Consider the following 27,189-nt stretch of genomic DNA (forward strand, 5'->3'; position numbering starts at 1 on the left):
AAAAAATGCTGCCTGTGATCCAAGGAGACAAACCCAGCCCTTCTGTCTAGGACAGGGTGGCTCACAGCCAGTGTAATTAACTGATGGCCACAGGCTCCAGGTGCTCAGTGCCCCAAAGAAAAATCATCTGATTCACTCCCTCTATTGCACAAACACCCTTCAGGAGCTTATACACCTAATTACAGGGAACACGGTGCATTAGGAGCCCAGATCCAACATTCAAGGGAGATGCCATGGGCTTAGCAACACAAAAAGGCTTGGGGAAGATAATCCTTGGATCAGGGTTGATTGTGCATTGGCAGCATGGAATTGGAATGGAAATGACACCGTGTTAATGCACAATGCATGGCACATGCATCCCAGGCAGGGCCCAATCTTTCTTCCAGTCTGTATGAGTTATCCTCACCATGGCCTTGAAAGCAGAAATTAGCATCCCTGGGAACCTGAGCACAGTCTGAAGGAAAAGAGAGGACAGCACAGCCCTGAGCTGGCCATCCTGCTGTGAGCTGGCAATACACACCATCACTACTCCAGCAGCAGCACAGCAAAGTGTCATGTGGTAAGTGAACAGTGCCCACCTGGCCATAGCAGCAAGCCCAGAAAAATGAGCAAGGCAAATGCACTCTGTCATCAGCACCACTCTCTTAGGGAGGAGGGCAACTGCAGCTTCCACCTTTAGGTTCCCCTACAGCCTCTGACAGGGGCTGATCTCCTCCTGAGTGTCACATCCGATACAAGACCATCACAGCTTCTTGGCACCACAGTAATTATTAAATTACTAGTGTTAGACAAGTTTCAACCGCTGCAGGTATTGGTATTATTATTACTAATAGATGCACACAGTTTAAACTGGTGGGGCTAAGCTAAAGGGCTTTTAGTTTCTTTGAAGCATGAGGGAGAGTTTTTAAAATGTTGCTTACAAAAGAGATAGTTGAACTTCTTGCTCTTTTTCATCTTTATTAAGCCACGTTGCTGCTGGGAGGCAATGCAGCCATGTTTTTAAGGGAGAGGTTGCTGTCAGAAGAAGGCTGCCAGAAAGGAATGTGCTGTGATGCCAAAGGGTGAAAAGCAGCTATCCCTTTACACAGGCTGAGGAACTGGCCCTTCCCTACACTCTCCACTCTGTCCAGCAAACAGGATTTTAAATCAACAGTGTTAATGAAATGTGGAAGTTGTAAAAAAAAACCCCAGCCTTTTTAGAGCTCTCTGAAGTCAGAAAAACAAAGTTAAAACATGATTTGGCAGATTAATAGCCTGCTATTTTACCTGCTAATTACTTCGTGACTAACTACTTTCTTCATTGCATACCTGGCTCAGGAAATGTATGGCAACGTTTACCAAACTCTTTCTCCCTACTTATTCTCTAGGCTAAAGCAACTATAATCACAGGCATATTTCACAGCCATTCCCTGCCCAGGGTTTCAGTCTCAGTGCTGATGAGCAATCAGTCTCAGGCCTTTCCACCTCAGAGAAGTTTGCAAAGGATATATTATTTGTGCTTTTAAAGACTGAGAAACTGAGGCATCTGTAGAGAGCAGCCAGGGAGAGCTGACAATGAGACCATCTGAGCAGCAATTCTGCAACTTCTGCTTGAAGTTACCCATCCCTTATTACAAAAAGTTAAGCTTCACACATTCATGGTCTCTGTTCTTCCTTGGGGATGGTCCCTTCCCAGCCCTCCTACCCTCAAACACAGAAGGGCTCAGGGGCCCAAAACAATCTCAGGTCTGCCAGGATGACAAGTAAAGGAGTAAAGGAGGAATAGGCTGAACCAAGCAGCGTGAACATTCACCTTAGGCTTGACAATCCCAGAGACAAAGATGACTTTGAAAAAAAATTAACATGCAACCCCTACTAACTGCAATCAGATTCCAGAAAGAATCTGTTAGCTGCTTTCAAGAGCAGCTAACAGACTGCTAAGCTAAGGGTTAACAGACTCCAGTAAACACTGCCTTAATGTTAAAACATCACATTGAACTCATTACTCTGTCAAGCAGGACTGGAAATTTGATATTAATCAGCTCCCAGGATGGAAGAGCACAGTATTTTTACAGCACTGCTAAAGAGGAAGTTTTTAGCAGCTAACCTGAGCCCCACCTTCCAAGGCTTTTAACTCACTTCCCTTCACCCCCAGCTCCTCTACCCAGTTTATAGGCAAATACCACCAGCATCTTAGTTTAAACATGCATTTTAACTTTTCCAGCACTGAAAAAAAGTGCTGACTAGGAGTGGCAGAGCTGAATTCCCCTTTTTATGAGTAGTGACACATTTCACCCTTGTACTGCAGAAGACTGAAGCTCACCAGGAGTAGCTGCTACGTGTGGCATTTCCCCCTCAGTTTACTCAGAACTCATCTTGGGAAGGTAGTCCTGGCTCCAGCAGACTAAATAATCCTGTTCACCTTTGCCAAGCCACCCTCTTCACTGGCCACTTTTGGGGAAAAAATATTACCAGGTACTCACTGTTCATGCCCTAAAGCAATCATCTTATTTTGCAAATTATTTCAGGACTAACAGAAGGGACTGACAGTTGTTTACACAGAAACTGTGTTGAGGTAAACCTGAAGGCTTATGTCACTGCAGTTCTTTTCTTGCCCAAACCTAATCCCAAACCTGCTTGCTGCCCAGAGCAGACAACAGACTGCTGCTGTGTGTAAGTCCTGAGGGAGTTCAGTTTTAATGCCAACCCTGTAATATTTGAATTCTTAACACAAACATTAAATAGAAGCAACTGGAAAATTAATTCTCATATTGCAATTTTATTTTGATATCAAAACAGCAGCTGTTACTCTGAAATACAATCCTGCACTGCTCCAGAGCCCAAAGATGACGTCTTGCACCCCAGTAGTCAAAAAAATGCATGTGTGAATATTAAGTCCAGCTCAGGTCCTGGCTCTGTAGTTTCTGTGAGGGGAACATCCCCTTCCCAGCTTACATGGATTGGTTGGTAGGCAGCTAATACATCCCATAAGACACCTACAGATTTATTCTTCTTGATGATTGCCATGTTCCACTCAAGCAGGAAAAGAGGCAAGAACATTGGCTCAATATCTGGCAGCATATTTATCAGCTCTCAGCCTGGGGTTTGGACTGGCCATGCTCAGCACATTCAGGTATTTTCAGCAGGAAGCATTTTCATTTCATTTTCTTACCTGACCAAGAACCTCAACACTTGTTCACCCTCAGCTTTGTGGATACATGCTACAGTCACCTGCTTCCAGCAGGGCTGAGTCTGCAGGAATTTCCCCCTGAGAGCAGCAGCCTCTTCTCCCTGTGAGTGTGCCCTTCAGAGCTGCCAGTTACCTCAACCTCCCCAACCCCTCGGTTGCCACAGAAGCATCACAACAAAGAACCATTTGTGACAAGCCAAAGGGATTTACTGCTTATCTTTTGAGAAGTTTTGGAAAGCCCTGCAAGGGACATGAAGAGATGCCCACGTGCACATAAACTGCACCACAGGGAACAGGAGAAAAGGCCCCAAAGGTGCACTGAGATGTGCTCATGAGGCATTTTTCAGCTCCTTTCACCCTTCTTAAAAGTAAATCTCAATTACACCGGGTCTGGACCCCAATATCTATCAGCACATCCATAATCCATAACACTGACTGTTCATAATGCAGTTTTATTTTTTCCTTTGTACAAAAACAAATATAAAATTTAAATCCAATAGAAAGTGTATACTAGCAATGACAAGTTTACATTACAATGAGACAGGACAATGCGATGTGTATTGAACACCACATTAGTTTTAAAACTCTCAGTGATACATGCACTATATAAAAACTGCTAGAACTTTTATTCTATTTCTACCAAGAATATCCAGGTACCAAGATACTCAAGAGTAATCTTGATAGGTGGTATCTATAAAATTAGACCTTTTCCACACACAAGAAGAAACCAACATTAATAGAAACATTTATCATTCTTTGTTAAAATCCTCTCACAAAAAGCCATACATAAAATTCTTAGTAGATACAGAAAAAGCTCAGAAGCTGTTAGCATAAGGTAACCATTCAGTAGTTTAGAGAATCTTTTAAACATTTTGAAGAGATACTGTAGTTTTCAATCTGTATTTTCCCCACAAAGCCAGAACTATGTCGACTCCTCTTTCAAAACCTAGTCAGTGGTTAAAACTAGTTCTTGAGTGAAGTCAAAGAGTAGTGTACAAAATATTTAACAGAACAGGGGTGTGCCTGTTTACTTCTTGAAGAAAGTCTTTTCCACATTCAAGGTTTGTTTATTTGTCCCATAAACAAGATTGTACCTGAGGGATGAAACAAAAACAAGGATTACCATAATCTGTAAATAGAGTTAAACTTTTCCATGAAAGCATTAAGTCCACAGGGCACAGCCAATCCACCTCATCGGTCCTGTCCAGCCTCCCCCAGAGGTCTGTGAGCCCAGGGAAGTGCCTGTTTGGATAGGTGGCCAGCTCCTATTTCTAGAGACACACAGACCTGTTGATGCTCTGTGGAGCTTTGGGATGGGGCCTGCTGCCAGCTGCCTGCTCTTCCCCAGTGCTGCAATGCTTGCAGAGCCAGCCCACAGTGCAAAGAAGCCCTGAGTACTGTTCTGGAATGCTCACTTATGTCCAGAGCAGGCTGGGGCAGCACCCCACATCCCCAACCCCCAATTCTGCCTTGGCCCTCACTCCCTGACTGTCCAGAAAGCTGGGTCCTATTCATCAATTCATTATCAGTAAAGAGCTCTTTCCTCTGCACTCAGGGGAAATATGACTATTAAAGACTCTTCTTTTATACCCACAAACCTGCCATGCTTGTTTCTGTTAACTTGACAGCCAAAATGTATTTTTTCCCTGTTCCAAGTTGTATTCCCAATAAAATAATCTAAAATTAAAAGGCATAAAAATGCACTTGCAGGAATTTTTTTAATAGTTATTTTGCAGCTCCAGACTTCTTTTGTCACTACTACATAGCTGATACTCAACTTCTAAGCCAAAAAAGGTACTTACAGATGCTGCTTACCTGTAGGATTGTGCCGGATGAAAAATACAAATGGTCTGTCTACTATGAACCAAGGAGGGGATGACCTGGCTATTAAAATTGCAGCTTGCAAAAAAAAAAAAGAAGGTTTAGAGTGAGACAAATCAAGCACCATAATGCTTATATACTCTATCAAAGTAAAGTTTCCTTGTAGATATATATATATGCATGTGTATATATATATAGGCTTGAATAGGTGTAGACAAATACCTAAAACCTACCAATTTGCAAATTTAATGCCACACAGGTCACATGATATTCTTACTGGAAGTTTTTAAAAAGACACAAGACCCACAGAGAGCTGGAAGTCTTGGGTTGTCACCCAAAGCCTGTAGTAGCTTACTCCTCTTTGTAACCTGGATAGCCAGAACATGCTATCAGTGGCCTGATATCAAGTCTAAGCTATGAGAAGACACTTCTCTAGAAGTTAGCCCATTAATATTTCTTCCAGTGATCAACACTGGCAAGTTGAGATTTTCCTGAGAAATCACATAAAACCCATTTACTGATCTGAGTCTGAGGACATTGCTGCAGTGATCTCCAAGTGGGCTATCTCTGCCTAGTGCCACAGCCTCCTAATGGAGTTTCCCAAGTCTGACAGCTATCAGTACAATTGCTTACTTGTTGCTGCAGAAGCTTTGGTTCCATCTTCGCTAACTTCAATTTTTGTCTTTTGCAGAACATTAGATACATGAAGACCTTCTGTTCCTGAAAGACCCAAGGAGAACAGCACCTTCAGTCAAACTCACTGAGACAGTCCTGAAGCAGTTTGCAGCTAGGCAGCTCTGTCAGCATGGCTCAGAATACTAAAAGCTGCTGGAATCCCAAAGCTGCAGTGCAGACAATACCTTTGACTACAGTCATTAAGTGAGTAACTACAAAAATAGGGAATAACCTATCTTACTCCTCTTTCCTCCCCACTTACTAAGTTTTCTTATTGATGGTTTAAGTTAGAAGTGCTCACAGGCATTTTTAGTTTTAATTTTAAAAAATCTGAAAAAAATTGCTATCTGAATTTAAGTTACACTCCCATGTGTCTTAACATCCGTGGAAAATAAAAGCATTTAGCAACATACCTTACTTTCAATGAAACACAGGAATTTGTTTCCAAATTAAGCCAGCACAAGGTAAGCTTTTTTGTTAGACAGTTCTATAGAAGCTAATCAGAATTTTTAATGAAAGCAGAGAAGAGAAATGACATATTACAGCCATGAGCTTAAAATTGTTCACACCCCATTTTCAGATACCAATATTTACAGCTCTGAGTTGGTTCAGTCCTTTAAAGTGTGAATGTTATGCACACATGCTTTCTCTTACAGCTCAAGAAAAAGTCACTAAACACATACTTTGGAGAAGGTTACACACTGTAATTGCAGTATTTGCTACAGACTAAGGTATGGTATTGTTTAAGTCCTGCTGAAGATTTCAGACAACACTCAAGACCCTCAGATTGCAATATCAAATCTTAAGAGGCTGACCAGCATGATTTACTGCTGTAATGTAAGATAAGGGAGAAAAAAGGCACTGCAATGCTGAACAGAAGGAAGCAGTCATGCCTGGCTGGCTACAACATAAACCCAGCTCCAATGTCATGGCAACACTTAGCCAAGAGAAAGCAGACAACTGCTTGGTGAAGCAGCACTTTATTCACAGCTAGAAACTATGAAGGACCACCATGAATTAAAACAACAACAAAAAAACCTTACTTGTTATTTTTGCAAAGTTTGCCTTTGACTGGTCAAACATATCTGTAATGCCAAGTGCTTGCAAAGGTTCCTTTAAGTCTGTTTCTGCTTCTGCTGTGAATCTGATCGGAACAAAAAAAGAATGCATCAGTAAAGTCACCTGAGGTATTTCTCTCCTGTATCAGATGAGATACATAGAAACAACCCCTCAAACACTCCCTGAAGAAGGAATGGATTATATAAGGACTCACTTTGGTAAGATAACCTGCACTCTTTTTGCAACCATGGTTGTCATCCAGCTCCCTATTGTTTTTGTGCTGATGTGGGGGATGATGGCAGAGAGCGGCGTTGTGCTTTCGGTGGGCAGTGCAATCAGCATGCTGATCATTTCCCCGTGGTATGGCAGCTCAATGATGTTGTACCACAGCTCATTCGGGGTACTTGTAGTGCCTAAAGAAATAGAAATAAACCCCAACAAACTAGTGAGCCATAGGCCTAACAGCCTTAAATCTCTACCTAACTACTGCTAGGAGAGTCTGTCAGGAAAGCTTTGCCTACATCTCAAAAGCAACTTTAAAGTCCAAGACTTCCTGCTGGGCAACCTTTCAAAAGGCATGGGCTCTGTAGGGATGCTAGTATGACATAAAACACAGACAGGATGATACCATGAGCAAATACTCATTTAACATATATTCTGTTTCCCAGACAAATCCCACCAGCCCAGAGCAGCAAGCCAGCTACGTTAGAAGTAACCAGGTCTGTGAATCAGCTGGATCTCTGCTTCAGATCTCAGCTGTACCAGAACCAACTGTGAACTCAGAATAAAACAAAACAAAAAAAAAAAAAGGAAGAGCAGCAGATGATCTTTCCAAACTGAAGAGATTTTTCCAGACAAGCTTGTTCCTCCAAGAGTTTTGGAGGACCTCCTGGTTCCTGTCTGAAGTAGTCTGTCACATTTGCGTAATTTTCTTGCTTAATAAGGATCTGATTAGGAAGCAATCTGAAGTCTTTTGAGCTAGTGGAAAGCAGCCACTTCAAGGCAGTGCAAGAGGCCAATTAGATGAGAGGGAGGGAGATAGCAACACATCCAAGTTACAGCAAGACTGTCTTTGAGCAACCCTCTCCTCCTCCAAACTCCCTTTGCTTACTGTGGGATTTCTGGCATGTGGCTGGGAAACAAATGCTTTTTATAGTAGTTTCAATTTAAAATTTGTCAGTTTAACTACAGACAGTATTTCAGGCAAGGTTTTGGGGTAGCAGCAAGATCTCATTATCTTTCCCCTTTCTTCATCTAAATCTGCACTTGTCAGCCCAAGCTGAAAATCAACAGCTTCATTACAAATTTCATCTTATTGCCAAGGGCCATGAAACCTGCCCTAAACTCATCCTGCTACAAAACTGGCAGTATTGCACCTCTGCTTTGTAGGAATCTTGTCAAAGTAGGCAGTTTCACTATTTCTTTTATTATGGCAGTGGTTCTCAGGCAGGAGCCTACAGATCTAGCACTGGTTGCAGAAGTCAGCTGCAGGACAGACACACAAGGCAAACTGTCCAACAGGTAAGTGCTGCTTTCCTGATTTGCTACATACTGCTATCATTACTGAGGCAAACTGAGCAGGAGGGGAGCTTAGCTGATGGCACTGAGGATATTTAAACTTTTAAAGATCCCATTGCAAGCATGGATAAGATAGAAGCCCTGTGTTAGGAAATCCAGAGACACAAAAACTCAAATGAGTCCTCAGCAAGTGAGTAACTCAGCAGTATTTCTTTTGTTCCTTTTTAGCCTTAATAGTTTCTCTAGCTTAAACACAGGCCAGCATAATGGATATTATAACCAGCATCAGAAGTCAAAATCCTTTAGGATAATAGTCTTACTAAACCCCACTTTAAGTTATTGACCTCTCTGAAACTCCAAAATTAGTATATACTGCAACAGACTCTCCTACCTCCCCCAGCTCACACTTTCAGCAGTTAAAGTATTACATTACATCTGCTCTAATATACAGGTTTGGGACAGAGTCACAGCTGCTTAGTTTAACTTAGGTCTACTAACATTAGTTGAGCGCTACTGACAGTAAAACTAGGCATTTAAAAGCACACTGTCTTGCTTTTAGATTTATAGCAAGCTGTACTCTCAGGCCTATTTCTCAGACTTATTTAGCACACATGGAAGTAACTTCCAGGCAGCACTTCTTAGAAGGAAGCCCTGATTAAAATCTTGTGTTGCATCCATCTTACTTTGACCACTAAAAGCCCCATAAGGCTGCAAACTGGAGCTCTGAAGTACACTGTCAGTCACATCAAGCTGCTGGTGTCAGGCTCTCAGTCTCTGAGGGAAGTCTGGCAGAACCTGCTGAACTTCTTTTCACTTGTGACTCAATCTGAAGAGCAGTTTCACACCTCAGGAGATATAGCCAGCATTCTAAGCCAGCTCCTCTGGCTCCCACAGGACTGGAGACCGTGCAAGTCCCATTTCTCTATCTGCAGTAAAATATAAACTGATTCTATTGCAATCTTTCTCTCATATACAGCTCACCACCAGGTAAACCCTACCATTCTGCCTGTTGGCAGCTTTCCTTTATTCTCAGCCCCTATAAATAAATACTTTTCTTTCTTGCAGCTAAGTTTAACTTAAGTTTAACAACATACAAATTTCTCAATTTGGGTACTTCAGACTTTCCATTTTGAAGGGAAAGGATAAGGCAATACTTGACAGAGTATCCAGCCTTAAGGCAACTGTTAAGAACCTTGCCCATGCCTGAGCAGCAGGAGACACTTCTGTAACACAATCCAGCTACATCAGCTACAGGAAGCAACACCATTAAACACCACATGCACAGCAAGCTCTTGTTCCAGTTTAGAAGAAAGAGCAAATTCTACATCCATTGTTGGTGACAGTGGGAGTCACTGAGCTTACCACAGCGGAAGATGGACAACTGGGACAGCATAGGAACTTGGTAGGTCTTCCCATCAGCTCCATAAAACGGGCGTTTCTTTGTATTTTCAGGCCGAAATCTTGATTTCCATAAGCCCTTGAAATACACAGCATTCACTAAAACCAGTCTGGTCAAACTGCCTTCAATATCATCTGGGGCTACAACCTGATCAATCATACCTAGAAGAAATAAAGGAATTGAGTATTTGCTGTTGTAACACTGGCCAAATATTTTTGAAGAACCTGACACGTGTTACTTTAGACCCCTTGACCTGTGAGTGTGCCAGCTCCTCATGAGGCAATATATTTAAAATTCATAAAGTCAATGGTATTCTTTGTCAAAAAGCAAACTTTTGGGATAACTAGAAATAAAAATATCTTGCTGCTTGATAGCCTGGTGTTTTAACAATTAACAAGGCTCTACCCTTTCCAGCATGAAAGCAGATCCAAGACTGTGTGGAATAGGTGGAATAGTTTCAGCTGAAACACCTCCCCATTCACACACTGCTTGCAACATTGCTATGCAAAACTAGTGATGTGGTCGAGAAAGAATTTGACAGCCTCATTTCACAAATACCACATCCAACATCATGAACACACTCCTCACATCCAGGAGGGACTTGTTCTAGCTCCAAAAGGTACCAAACACACAGTTCACCTAGACTGGGAAAATGCTGCAAAACGTGATCTCTGGCTTCAGCCTATGTAAGCTTGACAATTGGTTCCAAAGGCTGGAAGCATGAGGAGTTCTGTCAAGGCAGGATTAGTTAAGAATCCTCCACTGAATGCGAGTCCTAAGAACATAGGGTCATATCTTAGGATAATTTAGGGCAGTCAGAGCAAAAGCTGAACTGCCCTATAGCTTCCCATAAGTCTGATTTACTGAGTAAAACATCTGAGTTGCCTGAAAGCATCTATGTTTGAGCACGGACCCAAACCAGCTGTGCTTGGACTTCTCACCAGTTACATGAATGAAAAGAAGAGTAAAAGCTGCTCTGATCCCATGGATAGACAGACACACACCCCAAACACATCCCTCCAGGCTATCACACAGCCACACACTGTGGCAACAGGAGTGCTGGTTCCTGACCCACCAGCTCTAAACCACCACACTAATGCCAGCTAAAAGACAGTTCTGAGCTGCAGAACAGAGTTTTCTCTACCTCTCTATCTTTCTCCAGTATTTCCATCTGAATTGGAGGTCTCAGCCACCACCCTGCCATGCACAAAGGCACTTACCACTACTCACCCCTTGTTTCATTTTTCACCCATTGGTTGATGGAATCACATGCTGCATTTGGGTCCTCGAAGTCCACACTCTTGACACTGCACTGAAACACTTCTTTGTTCCTTGTAACAAAAGGCACTTCCATTTTAAAGCCATTCTTTGCAAACACTGCATTGGCAATTGTTACAATGTCCTTATTCTTTTTTGAGACTATCAGCCTGTTTATCTTCTTTAAGGCTTTACCAACTCCTAGTTGGAAAAAACAGCAAGTTTAATTTCAAATAACTGGATAAACCAACAGTTACTTTATATGCAACTATTAATGCCTGACTTTTCAAGTCATTAAGTGCTGGACTAGAAAAGCAAGACCAAAGCAAGCATTCTGAAAGGACTTCCGAAATAGCCAGTTCTGATGTCTCACCTGCATAACACTACAGGTCCCCAGCAAAAACATGGACCTCCACTATGATGCCTGCTGCACCTCTAGCTGTCTGCTCAGAATGCCTGGGATTATAGTGAGGTTCAGATATTAGTGTGGAGCTACATATCATGCTCTTCCACAGAACAAACTGTTCCAAAAGTATTTCATATCCTATAAGCCAGGTCACTTGTCAGTTCTGTGACAATGACAAAGAAAGTCAAAGGGTCAACCTGCTCACTCTGAGACCTCTGCAGGATTTGCATAACAATTGGTCTTGAGACTCAGAATGTAAAGCAGAAATTGTTTTCTTTGCTTCCTTTCCATTTACTGGAGAAAAAAGAAGGCTGTCAAGATTTTTATAATAAACTTCCAAGTTGTATCTTAGTTTCCTTAAAGACTAAATCTTGGCCTAAATCAGCTACAAGCAAGAGTTAATCTCTTAACACATGAGCTTGCCTCTAAAAAAAGGAACAGGGAAAGTAGTAGGTTCCAGTGCTTAGTCAAGATCCTTAGGACCTGAAAGCAGATTGTACAAAGTGCTAGCTAGCTCCTTCACTGTGTGTGAGGGAAAGCATATGGCAGCACAGAAGAACTGCTACGCTCCCCACAGCCAGTTCTCCTGTGTTACACCTTATCAGGGAGTGCTTGTCTACACAGGGAAGCTACTGCCAGGCAGGTGACTTCATGTTCAACCACAAACAGCACCCTTGGGTGGCTGTTATTAATGGATTCCCTCTGTTTCCCAATACTATTTAGGCAGAAACATTTCCACTTTCTTATGTAGACAAATAAGAGATATGAAAGGAATGAATTAGTTCAGAGTTATTCTCTTAGCTGCATGTAAGAAAAAGCCTCAGATGGCTTTGCTGTTTCATGTATCACAAATGCTTTAACAGCACCACTGGTATGAATTTCTACATGTCCACTCTCCAATACTATGGGCGAATTCTTTTGGAGAACATACCATAACAGAGGTTCTCAAACTGTATTCTGTGGACCACTGGGGGTCCACGGAGCACTTGCTGGTGGTCCGGGGAGAGCTGGCTGGTCTCATGATGCTGGCTCTCCTCTTTGCTTCCAGCTGCTAAATTGCATTAAAAGACAGCTAAAGACAAATTAAATACTTTTCAACTATTACCTTTCCAAAACAGCAGTTCCTACAGTTGCCAAAGGAGTTTAAGGTAGTCATGAACAAGAGCAGGGGAAACCTGTGCAAGGACATCGGTAGCATCCCATAACAAGTCTCTAACCAGGTAGGGGCTACCTTCTAAGGTGTTTGAGAACCTCTGTGTCTCACAGTTAGGATTAGGAAGTCTGAAGGCCAAATAAAACCAGTTGATATAATGCTTCAAAATTTTTGCAAGTACTTAGATTTTGAGCATTCAAATGTTCCTAGAGCTGATTATCCCATGAAGAGATTTCAATCTACATCATTTAGATGTTAAGGTGTCAAATCATTTTGTTGTACTTTAAATCCAGGACCAAAACAGCAAAGCAAATGAAGACAGGACAACATGTTATATGACAACATGTTATATGACATACTGCTTGAGATTTAAATGTGCACTTACCTCCTGGAGGGCTTTCTATTCTTGGAAGTAAGGCAGAATGCTGGCACTAAGATGTTAAGTCTTGCTGGCAAACACTCACAAAAATAGCATGCAAATTAAGGCAGTAAGAATCTTCAGCCTACTCCCTCTGGAGGGGCAGACATTGGCAGAGGAACACGAACACAGATGCATGCAGTGTCAGGCACAGGCAAGCAGAAATGGCTGTTTCAAGAAGAGGGCACTACAAGAACCACACACACACAGGATTCTGACAGCAGAAACACACAAAACTGAAGAGCAAAGTGAAAGTATCGATTGTATGGTTAGTTTGCACTGCTTTCATTGAGGTGCCAAGAAATATCCTCTTGCCTTGTTATCTAAGGAGTGGCACATAAAAGGTTGTTCAGTACAGCCTGAAATGTAGTACTGCCACCTTCATGCTCAGAGTTAGCACTGGACCACCATCCACCCTGTTCTAGAACACAAACTTGGCAAGGACAAAGGCAGCTCTAGCCAGGGCCCTGAAGCCATTAACCAAGCTGCTTAGAAGCCAGATTGGGTATACATACATGCCCATGCTCAAATTGCCAATTAACTCCAAGCATGTCCATTTTGTGCTTTGGTAAACAGAGTTAATTGATGCATGATGCAATCTACCACACTTTGAAAGCCATCTCATACATCATGAAGAGTTGACAAAACACACCCAAAACCACCTTGGGATCACTGACCATTTACACTGTATCTCATCATAGTTGTCAGCTGCTGCTTTGTCTTGCCATCAGCTCCCAGCTGCAACACCCCCAGGACTGATGCAATCCCATGAGGAGAAACAACAACATTGTCCTGAGGCTTAGCTTTCACTATTTGATTGAAGACCTGGATTCCAACATCAGAGCTAAGCTCCTCCAGAGGATAAAAACTGAACTGGGAACATACAGATATTAAAGTCCCAAGAACAAAGAGGAGTGAAAACTGCCAGTTCATGATTCCTGTTTGGAGATACCTGTAAGAAAACAAGAGGGAAAAGTAATGTCAGCCTTCACAAGTACAGCATTTTTAACATAAATACTTATTTGCCTAAAGAGCAGGCAAATCTTGCACACATGCCATTCACAGAACTCTGCCAACAGGACTCACAATTGTGCTTTACTTACCACTACCAGGATTTTAGGTCTAGGGGTTTCCAGATGCAATGATAATCATGACATGGCTAGATATCAGTGCCTATATAAAGGACAAAAGCCACCAAGTCAGGAGGCTACCTCCCACCACACCCAAGTTCAAATAGTTTAGTGTTTGAGTTAAATGAGCCTTGGCACTCTATTTAGATTGCCCTTTATGGTAAATGAGTGCTGAGAAGCATTGTGGTATGGTGCTCACCCACTGGTATGTGATGCACAGTACACCTCATGGATCATTTTCTGCAGTAAACAGAAGCATGTATATATATATATATATGCAAACAGACCTTCTGTTGTGGGAATTTACACCTGCCTGGAACAATAAGAGTGAGCTGCATAATTGCCATTCTCAAGAATGGGAATGTAGAGGAAAAATTTATATTTTAAAATGCAAATGTTGAACTTGGATTTTAACCTGTACTTTTCCATTTAAGAAAATAGACCACCTAATGAATACAGAATGAAGTTAACATGCAAAATGGGCATATCTTCATCTGCAGGTCTAACACCTGACAGAATTCAGTATCATTACCCATGAGCTCCCAAGAACTGAAGCACAAGCAGCAGCAACATTTTGCTCAGGACCTATCAGCAACTGATTATAGAGAGCCAAGCCCAAACGTCAAACACTGAGCACTGTAACTACTGGGCTTTATTTCCTCCTCATGAAACTGCATTCAACCCTTTCTGTTAGGGCAAAGAGATACTTAGAGAAACATGCAATAATCTCCAATTTCCTTAAATTATGTTCCCTGTTCAGAACATTTTTAAGACCTTTCATTTTCACAGTTAAGAGCCCTGGCTTCCATTTCCAGACCAGCCAGGAGCCTGTTCCCTCACCGAGCTGACTTCAGCACCAAGGCTGCAGAAGGTGTACTACTGAACGAAGTGTTGTTTGCACAACAAATGCAAAACCAGGTCTCTGCTGCCCTGGAGCCCCCTGTGCAGCAAGTGTGGCACACTTGCTCTTCTAGGTGCAGCACCCCAGGGCGCTGGGGCCCGGCAGAGCCACAGCCCTGTCATTCCCAGCCTCCTCCCACACGCCCCAGGAGCTGTGCCATCGCCAGCTACCTACGCTGCCAGTTCAGACCATGCTGGAGCACTTGACTACCAGAAAGCCAGCTGGTGTTCGCACAGATTTGTTTAATCATCTTTTAATAGCATGTACTTTAACTGTGCTAAAACACTTGAAAGCGACAAATACAGCATTTCCACTTTCTTCTGCACCATTTGAGGGGACAAAGTTGGCTTTGTTGAAATTTGTCATTGCAGAATAAACCAAATGCTGAAAATGCAATAATGCAGGAGTTTAGACATCTTTCTCCCCAAACCCAACTTCAGCATACTTCTGACCAGAGGAACTTGCTGGACTGATTTAAGTTATTCAAGAAAAAGTGAAAACACTGTCCTACAAAGGGGGGTAAGAGTCCACTCAATAATTCAGTCTTTTCCATCGACCTACTAATTGCCCAAGGAATTCAGAAGTCACTTAAGTGCAATTCCTTCTGAAGGAGCTTCACATCAGCCATCTACTGCAACTGCTCAAGCTCAGTCCAGAATTTAGACTGGACTGGGCTAGCTGCAGCTGAGACCCACAGGAAGAAAACCCCAGCACCACTGGGTTTGTGATCCCCTGGGGCAGGTTACATGAGTCACTCCCAGGTTTGTCTTGCACCCTGCACCACCAGCTACAGCAAGAAAACATCATTGGGAAGAGCCAACAGCCTGACAGGGAAAATAAACTTGCACTTTTCAAAGAAGAAAAAAAATTTAAATTGTTAAAGAATATTCTTCAGTGTTCTTTGATACTAACACAAACCACCTGAAACATTTAGTTTTGTTCTTCAGGGCAAGGATTCCCTCTTTCACAGGCAGCAGTTCCACACTGATGGCACTGCTGCCTTGCAAGAGACACTCCAAGAAAAGGTTGAACGTTTAGGGCTAGCTTTTAGGGCTTTCTTTGGTGTTTTGATGACCATCTCTTCTCCCAAGCCTGGAAACCCAAGAGGTAGTTTAAGCAAATTCTTAATCCTGACATTAAGCAGACTTATACCTCAACCTAGTATCTTGGCAAAAAGAAACTTCAAGGCCCTAAAACTATTACAAAGTCCTACCAGATGTACTTAGAAACAAGCAGTGGTTCATGTTGGTGCAATACAGCCTGTCCCACGTAGTGATGGACAGGAACAGTACCAGCTAACAAGCACAAAGCACAGTTTGAGCTGCAATTTGAAAACCAGGCTTTTGACCAAGGCAGCTCCACCTGATCCTGACAGCAAACCACAGCACACTGGGCTATTTTGAGGGCAATCTACCCCTGACACATCATACAGAAAGAAGCATACTTTGAGGGCTGAGACAGGAGAGACACTTAGAAATCAAATAAGACAATGTTTCATTGTCATTTACGTACTTCACCTGCACAAGCCTACCTGAAGTCAGACATTTCTCTTCTTGCCTTTCCCAGAATATATTGCAAGACTTCCAAGTTTTCTACTTCACTGGTGGCAGTCTCTGACAGACTCAGCGTGACAGCCTTGCATTTTCCCCATGACATGTGAAGCCTTGTCAAAACAACCCAACTCTGCTCCCAAGCCTCTGCTGCAGAATTTGGTGAGGGTTTTTTTTGGTTTTTTTTCTGTTTCAATCTAATGCCTCCTGCATCTGGTTTCCCCAAAATTCCCCATATTTGCCTAACCTCTCCCTCCTGACACACCATTAAGACCATGGGTTGGTCTCCGGTTTGGAGCACAACCTCTAGCAGACACCTATTCAATAAGGGAAATAAAGTCATGCAGTGCTCTGAGCATGGAAAAGGAGTAAAACCACTTTTCATCACAAGTTATGGAGCAGTCGCTTCTTGGCCTGGCCCTGCTATGGCCACTGCATAATTTAACCAGGTAACTGGGGAGATAACTGGATCTTTGAGAAGTGCCATCCCCGTAATTGAAGTTTTCATCATGGACTTCAGTAAATTCAACTTGTATGCAGTTCAGTATCAAGAAGTGCATTTACATATCCTGAAAGAAACAGCTTAAGCACAGTGCTGGGAGAAGAAATCCATAAGGATGTATAATGTGTAGGATGGAAAACAGCTGACCTGCTATACAGAATATCAACAAGCTTTCAACAAGCTTTCATAACACTAAAGCTAAAAACTTAGTGATAGTTAAATCTGAATCTAATGCTTCAGAAAACCAAACAAAAATACAAGCTAGGCATTTCTTTGCCTATGACCTTTATATTTTTTACAAAGTTAACTGAGAAGGAGGAAAGTGTATAGGCAAATTCATTTACATAAATGTGGGCTTTTGAATGATGCTGGATCACAAAAAAGTCCCTCTTTAGGGTAGGCTTCCCACTTCTTAGACTGAGCACTTACAGGAAGGACATCCACAATTTGAACTTCTCAACACACAATGGAAATACTGTCACAAACCCAAAGAAACGTAGCCAGTGTTATCATACATTGCAATTTATTATGCAAATCCAGTTCTTAACCCTAATGCTGGAGTTTCTGAGCAAAACAGATCAGTGTCACACATTCACTTATATGAGAGAAACCATTTCCACAGCAAGCACACCGAGAACTCCACTCCCCCTGCCTCACTGAACAGCACCACCCCAAGCCCTGCACATCACACTGAAGCACCAATTATAACTATCTAACTGCAGAGCCTGGCCTAAGCCACTAAGAATTTTTAGACAACTATTCCAGTCAGGCACAGAGCTCTGGGGAAGGCAGAAGAGGAAAACAGCAGCATGTTCCATGTACACTGACAGTTCTGTGTTGCTTCATGACCAAGTCTTCAGGCTACCAGCCCTGGGATGAGCTCAGCTTCATGCTGGTGCTGCAAACACAGGATACTCAGCTCTCACTAGGCTAAGCTATTCACATTACCTCCATGGTAGCTCGCTTAAATTTTTTGGATGAAATTATGGAAATTGTATCAACAAAGTGGACACGATGCTTTCAGCCTGCATTTATAGAATGCTTGTTACAAATGCAAGGTTTTATTAATACAGAGTGTTTAATCTGTGTCTAGAAAAGCACTTGGTGGAGCAGGCAAAAGTTACATCTTCAGCCCCAGGCACAAAAATCTGCTAACAATGAAGATCCTCCTACAGCAAAAAACTATCTTAGGAAGGACTTCATTTTCAGAGAGCAAAATCAAGCTGCTGCAGTCTTCCCAAGAGGAAGAAGAAAAATTAGTTTGGTTCAAGATCAGAAGCAAAAACATGATCAGAAAAAATACCCATATTTAATATCTAAGTTGGAGAAAAGGGTGAAGAACATTCTGCAGTGGATGAATGATGAAATAATGAAGTGTACATAGATTTTTAGACATCTGTAATGACTGCACTATGAGGCACCTCCAAGTGTTTATTTTGAAGCCTGACTTCAACAGCAGTAATGTATAATCCAAAAGGCTCCTTCTTGTAGTTGCAAGATTGATTCTGTGGTTTCTTTAAAGGCATATCAAACATAAGGAAGTTTAGACACCAGATTGCACTTCTGTGAATAGCTGTAACCAAAGAGCAGCAAGCACAGCTAAAGGGACTGAAACTGAAGAGCAGTCTCACAACACTGCTGGTCTCACTATATTAAGCCCCAAAACCTCAGATCCCCTGAGTCCACGTGGGAGGCACTGGGCAGCCTGTGTGACCAGAGAAAGTCAGCCTGGAACAAACATTCAGGGACCTCTCCAAGCCTGAGATGTTGATGTTTCTATGCCACTGCCATCTGGGCTACTAATTTAAAAGTCTTATTTCAATTGACATATGAGCTGAAAGAAAGCAGCTTCACTTCAGGCATTTAACCAACTCTCTTCAGCAGGACTGAATAAATACTCAACCAAACTCGTTAACAGTCATTAGAGGAGCTGGCTGAGCACACAGCAATTGTTTCTCGCAGGCAAGGAGAACACGCTGGTTGCAGTGGGAAGGTCATATGCTGCATCTTGTTTTTCAGCTGATGCCCACTTAGCAGCCTGGTAAAACACTCCAGCCTCTTGGTAGGCTTCCCCCACCTCACAGGTGTTTCTGACTCCCCTTTTGCCTAAGCCTCTTACACACCAAAGCCTTCAGCTTCAATGTCCTCTCCTCTGCTTCACCCTGCTGAAGTTCTGGCTTCTCCCATATGACAGATCTGGGAAATGTTTTATCTTCCTTCCACATTTTCTGGTATGTTCTGAATGTTGGCTCTCCCTTTTCACCTAAGGACTCCTTCTATTATTACTCAATACCTGGAAAGTTTAGTATATGCAGAGCGTTTCCAAGAAAGGATGATTGCTAGGTTTTAAACAGCTCAATGCTCACATTGCTCTGAAGAGAAGAAAGTTACTGTCAACAAGATATAAACATAACTTGTACACAAAGATAAGATGGAAGTGATGGGTTTTTTAAAGAAATAATTTTATTTCTTATGACATTGGTCTGTCCTCAGGCACAACAGCCAGCACTGCACATGAATGCAGAAAGCATGGTACTGGTTCTGAAGATTTCCTCTCCCAGCCTTAATCATTTCTCTGCTATTCCTATTTCAGGTTTTTAGTGCTTTCTGGAAAGCCTGTTCAGCTGTGTCCAACCAGCCTCCCCTGCCAAGTGGGAATTTCCCTGCAGAGCACCAGCTTGTAAAACCAGCTGGTCGCCCATAGGAACCATCTCTTTGTCCAAGCATGCTCCCACATGAGAGCTGGAGTTCTGTGCTTCTTCAGGAAGAGTCCTGACCACCACCACTTTCTGAGATTTCTGATAAGCATGAAGTGCAGAGAGACAAGCTTCATTTCAAACTGTCTATGGCCTCATGAGCAGGGTCTCCAGTACACAAGCCAGACTAATTTTTCTCACCAATATCTATTTTCTACAGCATTTGTTGATGGTTCATGGTAGTTAATTACAAAGATTAATTTCACATCATGCAAAGATGACCAGTTTTTTACTTCACCACTGAGTTGTGACTGCACAACTACAGTGGCACTATTCAGAGTTTCAAGAACATAGATAGGCATTTATGTATCATTTGCTTTTACTTCCATACCTCATTTACACATGACTTAAAAAGCCAAACTTAGCTCTGCTTTATGAAGTAATTACAATTGACAGGGCAGGGGGCTTATGGAGACTATTATGGTACTACACAATTCTACCACCATACTGTAGGCTCAACTACAATTGCTGAAGTTTCTAGGTATTATTTATTCTTGTATTTAAAGTAGTTTCCACAGAATTCTCCAAGATCTAGTATCAAGTCTTAGGGTAGCAGAAAGATTAAAGAGAATTATGTTTTTAATTTACTGGTATCCCTTTATTAAACAAGTGGTTTGGTTGATCTTAAGTTCTTTATGCAACGTGGGTATTTTAACATAATGAAGAAACAAGCATGGGACAGTCAGCTCATCCAGACTAATGCTGCAGAACCAGTTTCCCCAAAAGAGGGAGCACAGCAGTGTTTCACAACAGAGAGGGGAGGCTATACCCTCTTCTCTGGACTCACCCCAGCAGAGGGAACAGGGGTTCAACAATCACAGCATTTGCCTAAACTCAAGCTCCCACTTTTATTTTTTTTGTGCAAGAAAGGCCTCATGGAACCACAGTTCCCACATTTATTGTACATTGACAATGCTCACTATGCAACCACAGACTCATTAGGAGCCAAAGGCAAGCCAACACCATTGCAAGCTCCCATTAATAAGGTACAGGGTATTAATCCTTTGGCAAGGCTGTGTAAGAATAGATTTATCAAGTAACTAGTCCACAAGGTGCTGGACTAACAATGGCTGGTGTCATATCAGGAATCTCACCATCACTTTCACTTAAGTCCCACCTCTGCTTCAGGATTTTACCATCTTTTCTTCCTTAAAAAATATTACAGGGAAACCCAGTATCCTTATTCATTTTCACTTGTTGGTGTCATCTGATTGCAAGACTCTCAGACCACTACATTCCTGCAGCACAAATAAACCTGGTTCTCCTTTCCCCAAGTAAATTTTAATCTGCTGCCCAGTGACACATGGCCTGCCTCTTGCACCTACCAGGCTGGGAGAGCAGAAATAGCCATGTGGAGATGGCTCCATGGCCACTTGGGGACTGTGCTTGGAGAAGACTGCCAAGACCTTTCAGGACACATCCTTCTTCAGAAGGGTTAAGACACCAATATCTGTAACACTTGGACTTAAAGCACTGTCAAGCAAAGGAAAAAAACCTGTGTGAGAAATAAAGAAAACTAAAGGTATGGAATTGAGTCCTCAAGCCAATAGTTAATATTTCAGAGCTTTGACAAGGCATGGGAGTTCCTGCAGAGTAGAAGAGAGATGACTGCTTGCCTTCAGATTCTACAACTTCTAGGTTTAGGTTACTCTACAAAAGAAGTATTTGTATTTCCTACTAAATAGTGCTACAGAGCACAATTCCCATCACTCTATGGTTCAGTCAGGGTTTACAGCAAAACTGAAAATTAGGCTTTCTATGGAGGCATACTATTTTTCCATTATTTACATTTTTATTACTCCTGGGAAGCTGAGAGAGGTTGCAGGATCTATCAGCCACACAACATCTGACTAAAGCCAATGCATGCTGGGTTTAGAGATGCCCAACTGGTAACAGAAGATGGAGAAGCAGTCTCCCAAGAGGACTTTAAAAAATTCACTTAAAATAATGCAACTAATATTGAATTAGTTGTATTATTTTAAGGTTTTACTTTGCCTCCTCCTTCAAGAGGAAAGACTATGGCAGTATGTGTTGGCAGCTCTCTAAAGTTATGTACAGTAATACAGTCATTTCACTATAAAAATGAATTAGTACTCCAGTATTCTCTGCTAATAACAAGGACATTTATAAAAACTTGCACTTACACAAGCTCATTGATAGTCAAAACCTGATACTTTAAGCATTTGTACACAGGGAATGCTACTGAATGACAAAGTACTTGGAGAGATCAGGAACTGTGTTGTAACCATTTACTGCACTTGTGGTTTCAGATCTAGAGAGTAATAGGTGACTAGCCTTTTATTTATTAATCACTGTACAGCATTAGCAATCAACCACTTCCTATTTGCAAGCTAATTTAGAAATCTTATCTGAAAAACTACATAACAAATTTAACCCTTAAAGTGCAATGTAGCCAAGTTATTAATACTTAAGATGAAAAATGTATATTGATCTTCTGTAGTCAGGACAGCATCACTGAAACAGACCTAAGCTCACAGGAACATGAGAGACTTTTTAGTGGCCTTTTCTCAGCCAATCCAGCCCTTGCTTGAAGGTTACCCAAAAAGGATAAGGACATTCATATTTCTCTTTACAGCACAGACATTTACTTCAACTTTTCTCTCCAGTAAGCTCCAGAAGCAGAACTAGGCAACCAGAAGAGCATCACAAGTCCCAGATGCTGTAAGGCTGAGGAAATGAAGCCTTGTGCTGGGAACCCCATCTATGTGCTCAGGTAGACACCTCAGTCATCTGCAAGAAGACTTACTCTCAATAACCAGTTAATAAGAGAATTACCAGCTATTTAAAGACCTGTATTTAAGAAAACACTCTTTTTGTTAAACTGACCTCACTTCTGACTGATCCCACTGGCTTTACTACAGGTTTCTGGTAAGGCAAGACTTAAATTTCCATAGTAAAAAATGGGACAACTGAGTATGAACTATGCACAAGAATTCTCCAAGAGCAGGTCATGACCCGGTATATTAAACTGTCTGATTCAGTTCAGCTTGAGAGCTTGGAGGCTGAGCTGTGAGCTGCGTTGGCTGAGCCTCCACAGAGTCCATCACTATTTCTGTAATGCAGATGACGAACCTCTGCAGAGGAAGTAGGCAATTAGCTGGGAAAGCAACCTCTTCAAGAGCTGCCAGAGCAGCTGGAGGCCTCAGCTTGTTTAAGTGCTGGGAGAGCCACATGAACAGCTCTTTCTGGAGGAGGAGGGTATATGGCAAATGGAGACATATAGCTAACAGAAAATGCACCAACTTCTACACAGCATTTCTTAGACTGCTTAGGGATGTATAGTTATAGGATAACAAAATGGAAGAGGAAAAATTAGTTATATTCAGTTCTCCTCTTGGTTTTGTACCTGTAACCTGTCAGAGCCAATGGGAAACTGCCCCTTTCCTATTCAAACAAAAAAACCTCAAACCTCGTTCAGCCTCGGGCCAGCAGAAGCTTAAAATTCACACCAGATGACAGAACCATCTCAGAAGCAGTGAGAAACATCACTAAATACCTCAACATACCCTTCTGCAAGAACAGAAGCTTAAAGAGCAAGTTGTTAAACAATACAGAAACCATTTCAGTAAAAAAACAGGCTTGGTCAAAGCTACACAGCTGATAAATAAATTCATATCCCCTGTACATCAGCCAAACTAAGAGAGCTAGAATGTACCAGCATTTCTCACTAGTGCTTCTGGAGACTCCAGGGGGATTTACTGCTGTAGCTTACAGTCTCTTGGCAACTCATTTCTCACAAACAAACCTACCTGCATGCCAAGGCCACTACAGATACACAGCCTTGAACAGCCTTCTTCAGTTCAGCGCTCACTGGCCATCAGTCTTGATGCCTTCCACAGCTGCTTTCATGGTCCCATAATGCTGAAGAGAATTTTAGGCTGCTGTTTCTAAAGCCCAGGATGACAACAGAAGACTGCCTGAAACCCACACTTTACATCACATGGCTGAGCATGGTCAGCAAAAGTGACATTTTCACCACAGGGAGATAATTCCACAAGATGCATATGCCTTCATACTTAAACTGCTTTGTGGCATAATTATCAGACCCCAGCATAAGGCAACTTCTGATTTCAGCATGAAAATAGGGGAAAAAACATCTTTCTGGCCATTAAAGGTGAACACCAGAGCACAGAAAAGATATAGCAGCCGCCAAAACGCGTATTTTTCCAGACACTGCTCAAGGAGAGGTACTAAAGGATTTAAAAAGCGTTTAAGTTAGCATTGAAGTGTATTTCAAAGCCATGATAAACAGCTCAAGAACCTATGGCTTATACTAGCATTGCTACTAAAATTGCCCCATACTTTTCCAGTCCATGATTATTGTCTCTCACTTCAGCAGAGACCTCAGCTCTGCTTGCAGAATATTCACAGAAGTCAAGTATGAACCAGAACCTATCTCTAAAGAGACAGGAACAAGCAGAACACAGGACAGCTTTTTGTCCCCATAGCATGCCAGCCTAAAGGTTTGTGTAGCTCCAGCTATAGAATGCCAACCCCTCTTTCTGCTCTCCTCCCAGCACTTTATCCATCACAGAGGTGACACACCTGAACATGTACATGGTTGCACATATTCAGCTTTCTAGTTTTTTACACAAAGAAGCTATGTACTTTAATAATAATAAAAACCTTATATTTCATAGTTCCCTAACTTACTGAATCTTTACATTTACACTGAATCCTTCAATTCATATGTAGGTGACTGACTCCATGCTACCTGCTCTTCAAAGCCAAAAAGAGGCAATTCTTTGTATCATTACACTGATTCAAAAGATGTTTATGGCTAGTACAGGTGCACTGAATTACATGGTTCTTACAGGCCAGCACTTTGCTGTAAAACATGATTTGTTAGCTATGTCACAGGTGACTGGTAAGATGCCCAGAGGCATGTAAAGATGACTGTATCTAGCAACACTTTACAGATTAGTGATGATTATCCATCTTTTCCCTGTCTTCTCATGTATGAAACCTTGGACCCTAGAGAACCGCAGAATTCAGTTAATAAACCAAGTTGACTGGAAATGTTTCGATGATTAGAATTTATTTCCCCATAATTAGTATTACAAAAGCATGCTCTTTCATGCATACTTGTGATTAAGCAATTCAAGCAGCCCCGACAACCCTAACACCAGCTTCCAAGAAAAACCTTCCACCAAGCCTCAGCTTTTACAAGAATGAGCACAGTAGTTCCTATCAAGAATCAAAAGCCACAACCAGCTGCACAAGCCAGGTAGATGCTGTGCCCACCACCACAAATCTCCACCCAGAGCTCCCTCTGAACTGATCCTTGCTGTGGATACATGCAATTTATATGCATCTCCATTGTAATTCCTAGCAGTAAGGTGAGGTGGTTATTTTCCAGTATTTATACAGCCACATTCACTTTGATCTAGTCTTAAAATACCTGGTGCAACCTACTGGGCTCCCTCTGCTTGACATTTTTCTGCCTAACAGATGCTGGTAAGGAACTCTAGGTCAGGAACACATTTCTGCCTGTGTGATTTAGACACCCAGGCTAAAAGTCTCCACATGCCACTAAGACACGCTATTCTCCTGGTTGTCAATGACAACACCAAACAGAAGCTTCAACACTTCTGTATACACCTTGAGACAAAATCCACTGCAGGTTTCTGTTTTCTTTTTTGTTCTGACATGAGTTTCTATTGCCTCCCACGTGAGATACATAGAGCTATATATAGATATAAATACATGTGTGACTATAGTGATGGCCATATCACCAATCAAAGAAAAGAGGAGTTATTCTACCATCCTCATACCTGGGGAGCACATAAAATAGCAATGCCTGGAGAAGCTGCTTTTCAGCATCTCAGAAGTAATTGTCACAATTTGTTTATAGGTTGTCTGACATACAGCTTGTCTGTAACTGTAAAAAGCTGTGGACTAGCATTCATCACTCAAAGTTTGCTCCTGTGCCAAACAGCTGCTATTCTCATGAGTTTAATCACATCCCACAAAATGCAAGATCTCCAACCTAGTACATCTTATATGCAGCTGAATTAATCTACTAAATAATTCTGCCTTTTTATCTGCATTGGTCTTCACCTCACGCTCCAAAGACTCATCTGAGCACTCAGCAGGCATGCAGCTGCTTTTCACTTTCCTCAAGGATGTCTGAAGCTTCTCCGGAGCTGCATGGCAGCACAGCTGCTTACACCTACGTACATTTCATCAATAGTCCCTATGAATTCAGGTTTCTAATGAATTCCTATGGCAAGCTGGGGACAAGACATTATTAAACACTCACACCAGAGAAAGTGAAGGAAGAAGAGGTTATTTTTCAGTGCAGTGAAAAAAAAAGTCATTCTATTAGGTTTCTTTTTCAGGAAGTTGCCCAAGAATGTGATTACAATCACTGAAGCCAAACCATGTTCAGAATCATATGCAGGCATGAGAAAGGGGAAGAGAAATAAATTACACTAAGGCTTTTAATCCATAAACAGATATTACCTAGTTTTATGGGAAATTTGACATTTTTACACCTATTTGCTAGTACAATAGTTTTTCCAGAGGTATTTTTCTGTTAAGATCCTCCAACATTGCAGAAAACTGAGCCAAAACATCAAGTACCATTTTCACCAAGAGACAAAGGACTCTGCATTTCCAAATCTTCCCAGAACACAACACACGAAGCAGCTCCCGCATCATTCCAAAGTGAGCCGAGGTCAGAGTTTTGGCTAACCAGTTCTCTGCTTCAGCACACAACGTGATGCCCGCAGCCCTACCCAAACCCTGCTCCAGTACCAGCACATCGCCCCTTCCTCCCCAAAGGCCAATGCCCGCAAACGTTTCTCCCCCGTTACTCTGTCATTCCAAATGCCAAGAAAATTTCACTTAGTAACCAAATTATGATTTATTACTTTTATTTAGCACGACACCAGCAAGCTCTCTCTCACAGCAGACAAGAGACACGAATGAAAAGGAGCAACTTCCAGCTGCCAGGCTGTGCCAGGGCAGGCGGTGCGGGCAGTGCCACCTCTCCCGCACCGCCGGCGAAGCGGCTCCCGCGCCGCGCTGGCGATGCCGCTGCCTGCGGGCTGCTAGCCTAAAACCCGCTTCTTTAGGGGAAAAACCCTCCCTGCTTCCAAAAAGCCAACACGCAGAAGAAACTCAGCGCGCCAGAAGCCACGCTCCCGGCACAGCGCCCACACACCCGGCGCCGGGAAACTTGTGCGAGCAGGTAACAGCGCACACCGAGGAGCCGCCGGGCGAGCCCCGCGGCCTCCGGGCTGTCAGCAGCCAAACTTTGGCTCCCCCGGTTCTCCCGCCCGGTGCCCCGGTTCCCTCCGCCCGCCCCTCCGGCGCGGCCCCTGCCCGCACGGTGCCCGGCGGCCCCGCTCACCTCCCGCGCCGCTCCGCGCTGCCCCGCGGCCGCCGCTGCCCCACCGCCCCGCCGCTCGGCCGGAGCGCGGCGCCGCCGCCCGGCATTTATAGGGCCC

The 27,189-nt window shown here is 42.6% G+C and overlaps 1 protein-coding gene across 4 annotated transcripts; it reads right to left on the reverse strand.

Moving 5' to 3' along the window:
- Positions 1–3,601: 3,601 nt before the first annotated feature.
- Positions 3,602–27,189, reverse strand: SERPINE2 (serpin family E member 2). 4 transcript variants are annotated; one of them, XM_063408174.1, is made up of 11 exons: positions 27,093–27,138; positions 13,979–14,048; positions 13,553–13,827; positions 12,236–12,355; positions 10,872–11,099; positions 9,605–9,802; positions 6,939–7,137; positions 6,709–6,809; positions 5,624–5,710; positions 4,985–5,068; positions 3,602–4,263 (listed from the first exon to the last, which is right to left on the reverse strand). In XM_063408174.1, the coding sequence occupies exons 3-11, from the start codon at positions 13,806–13,808 to the stop codon at positions 4,226–4,228; spliced, it is 1,311 nt and encodes a 436-aa protein (XP_063264244.1). In that variant the 5' UTR covers positions 13,809–13,827; positions 13,979–14,048; positions 27,093–27,138; the 3' UTR covers positions 3,602–4,225. The 4 variants fall into 4 exon arrangements, with proteins under 4 accessions (XP_063264244.1, XP_063264243.1, XP_063264242.1 ...); XM_063408173.1 differs by lacking the exon at positions 13,979–14,048 and having other exon boundaries at positions 12,236–12,352; positions 27,093–27,189; XM_063408172.1 differs by lacking the exon at positions 13,979–14,048 and having other exon boundaries at positions 27,093–27,189.

The sequence above is a fragment of the Prinia subflava genome, chromosome 11 (assembly GCF_021018805.1).
Source record: "Prinia subflava isolate CZ2003 ecotype Zambia chromosome 11, Cam_Psub_1.2, whole genome shotgun sequence".
Classification (NCBI taxonomy): Eukaryota; Metazoa; Chordata; class Aves; order Passeriformes; family Cisticolidae; genus Prinia; species Prinia subflava.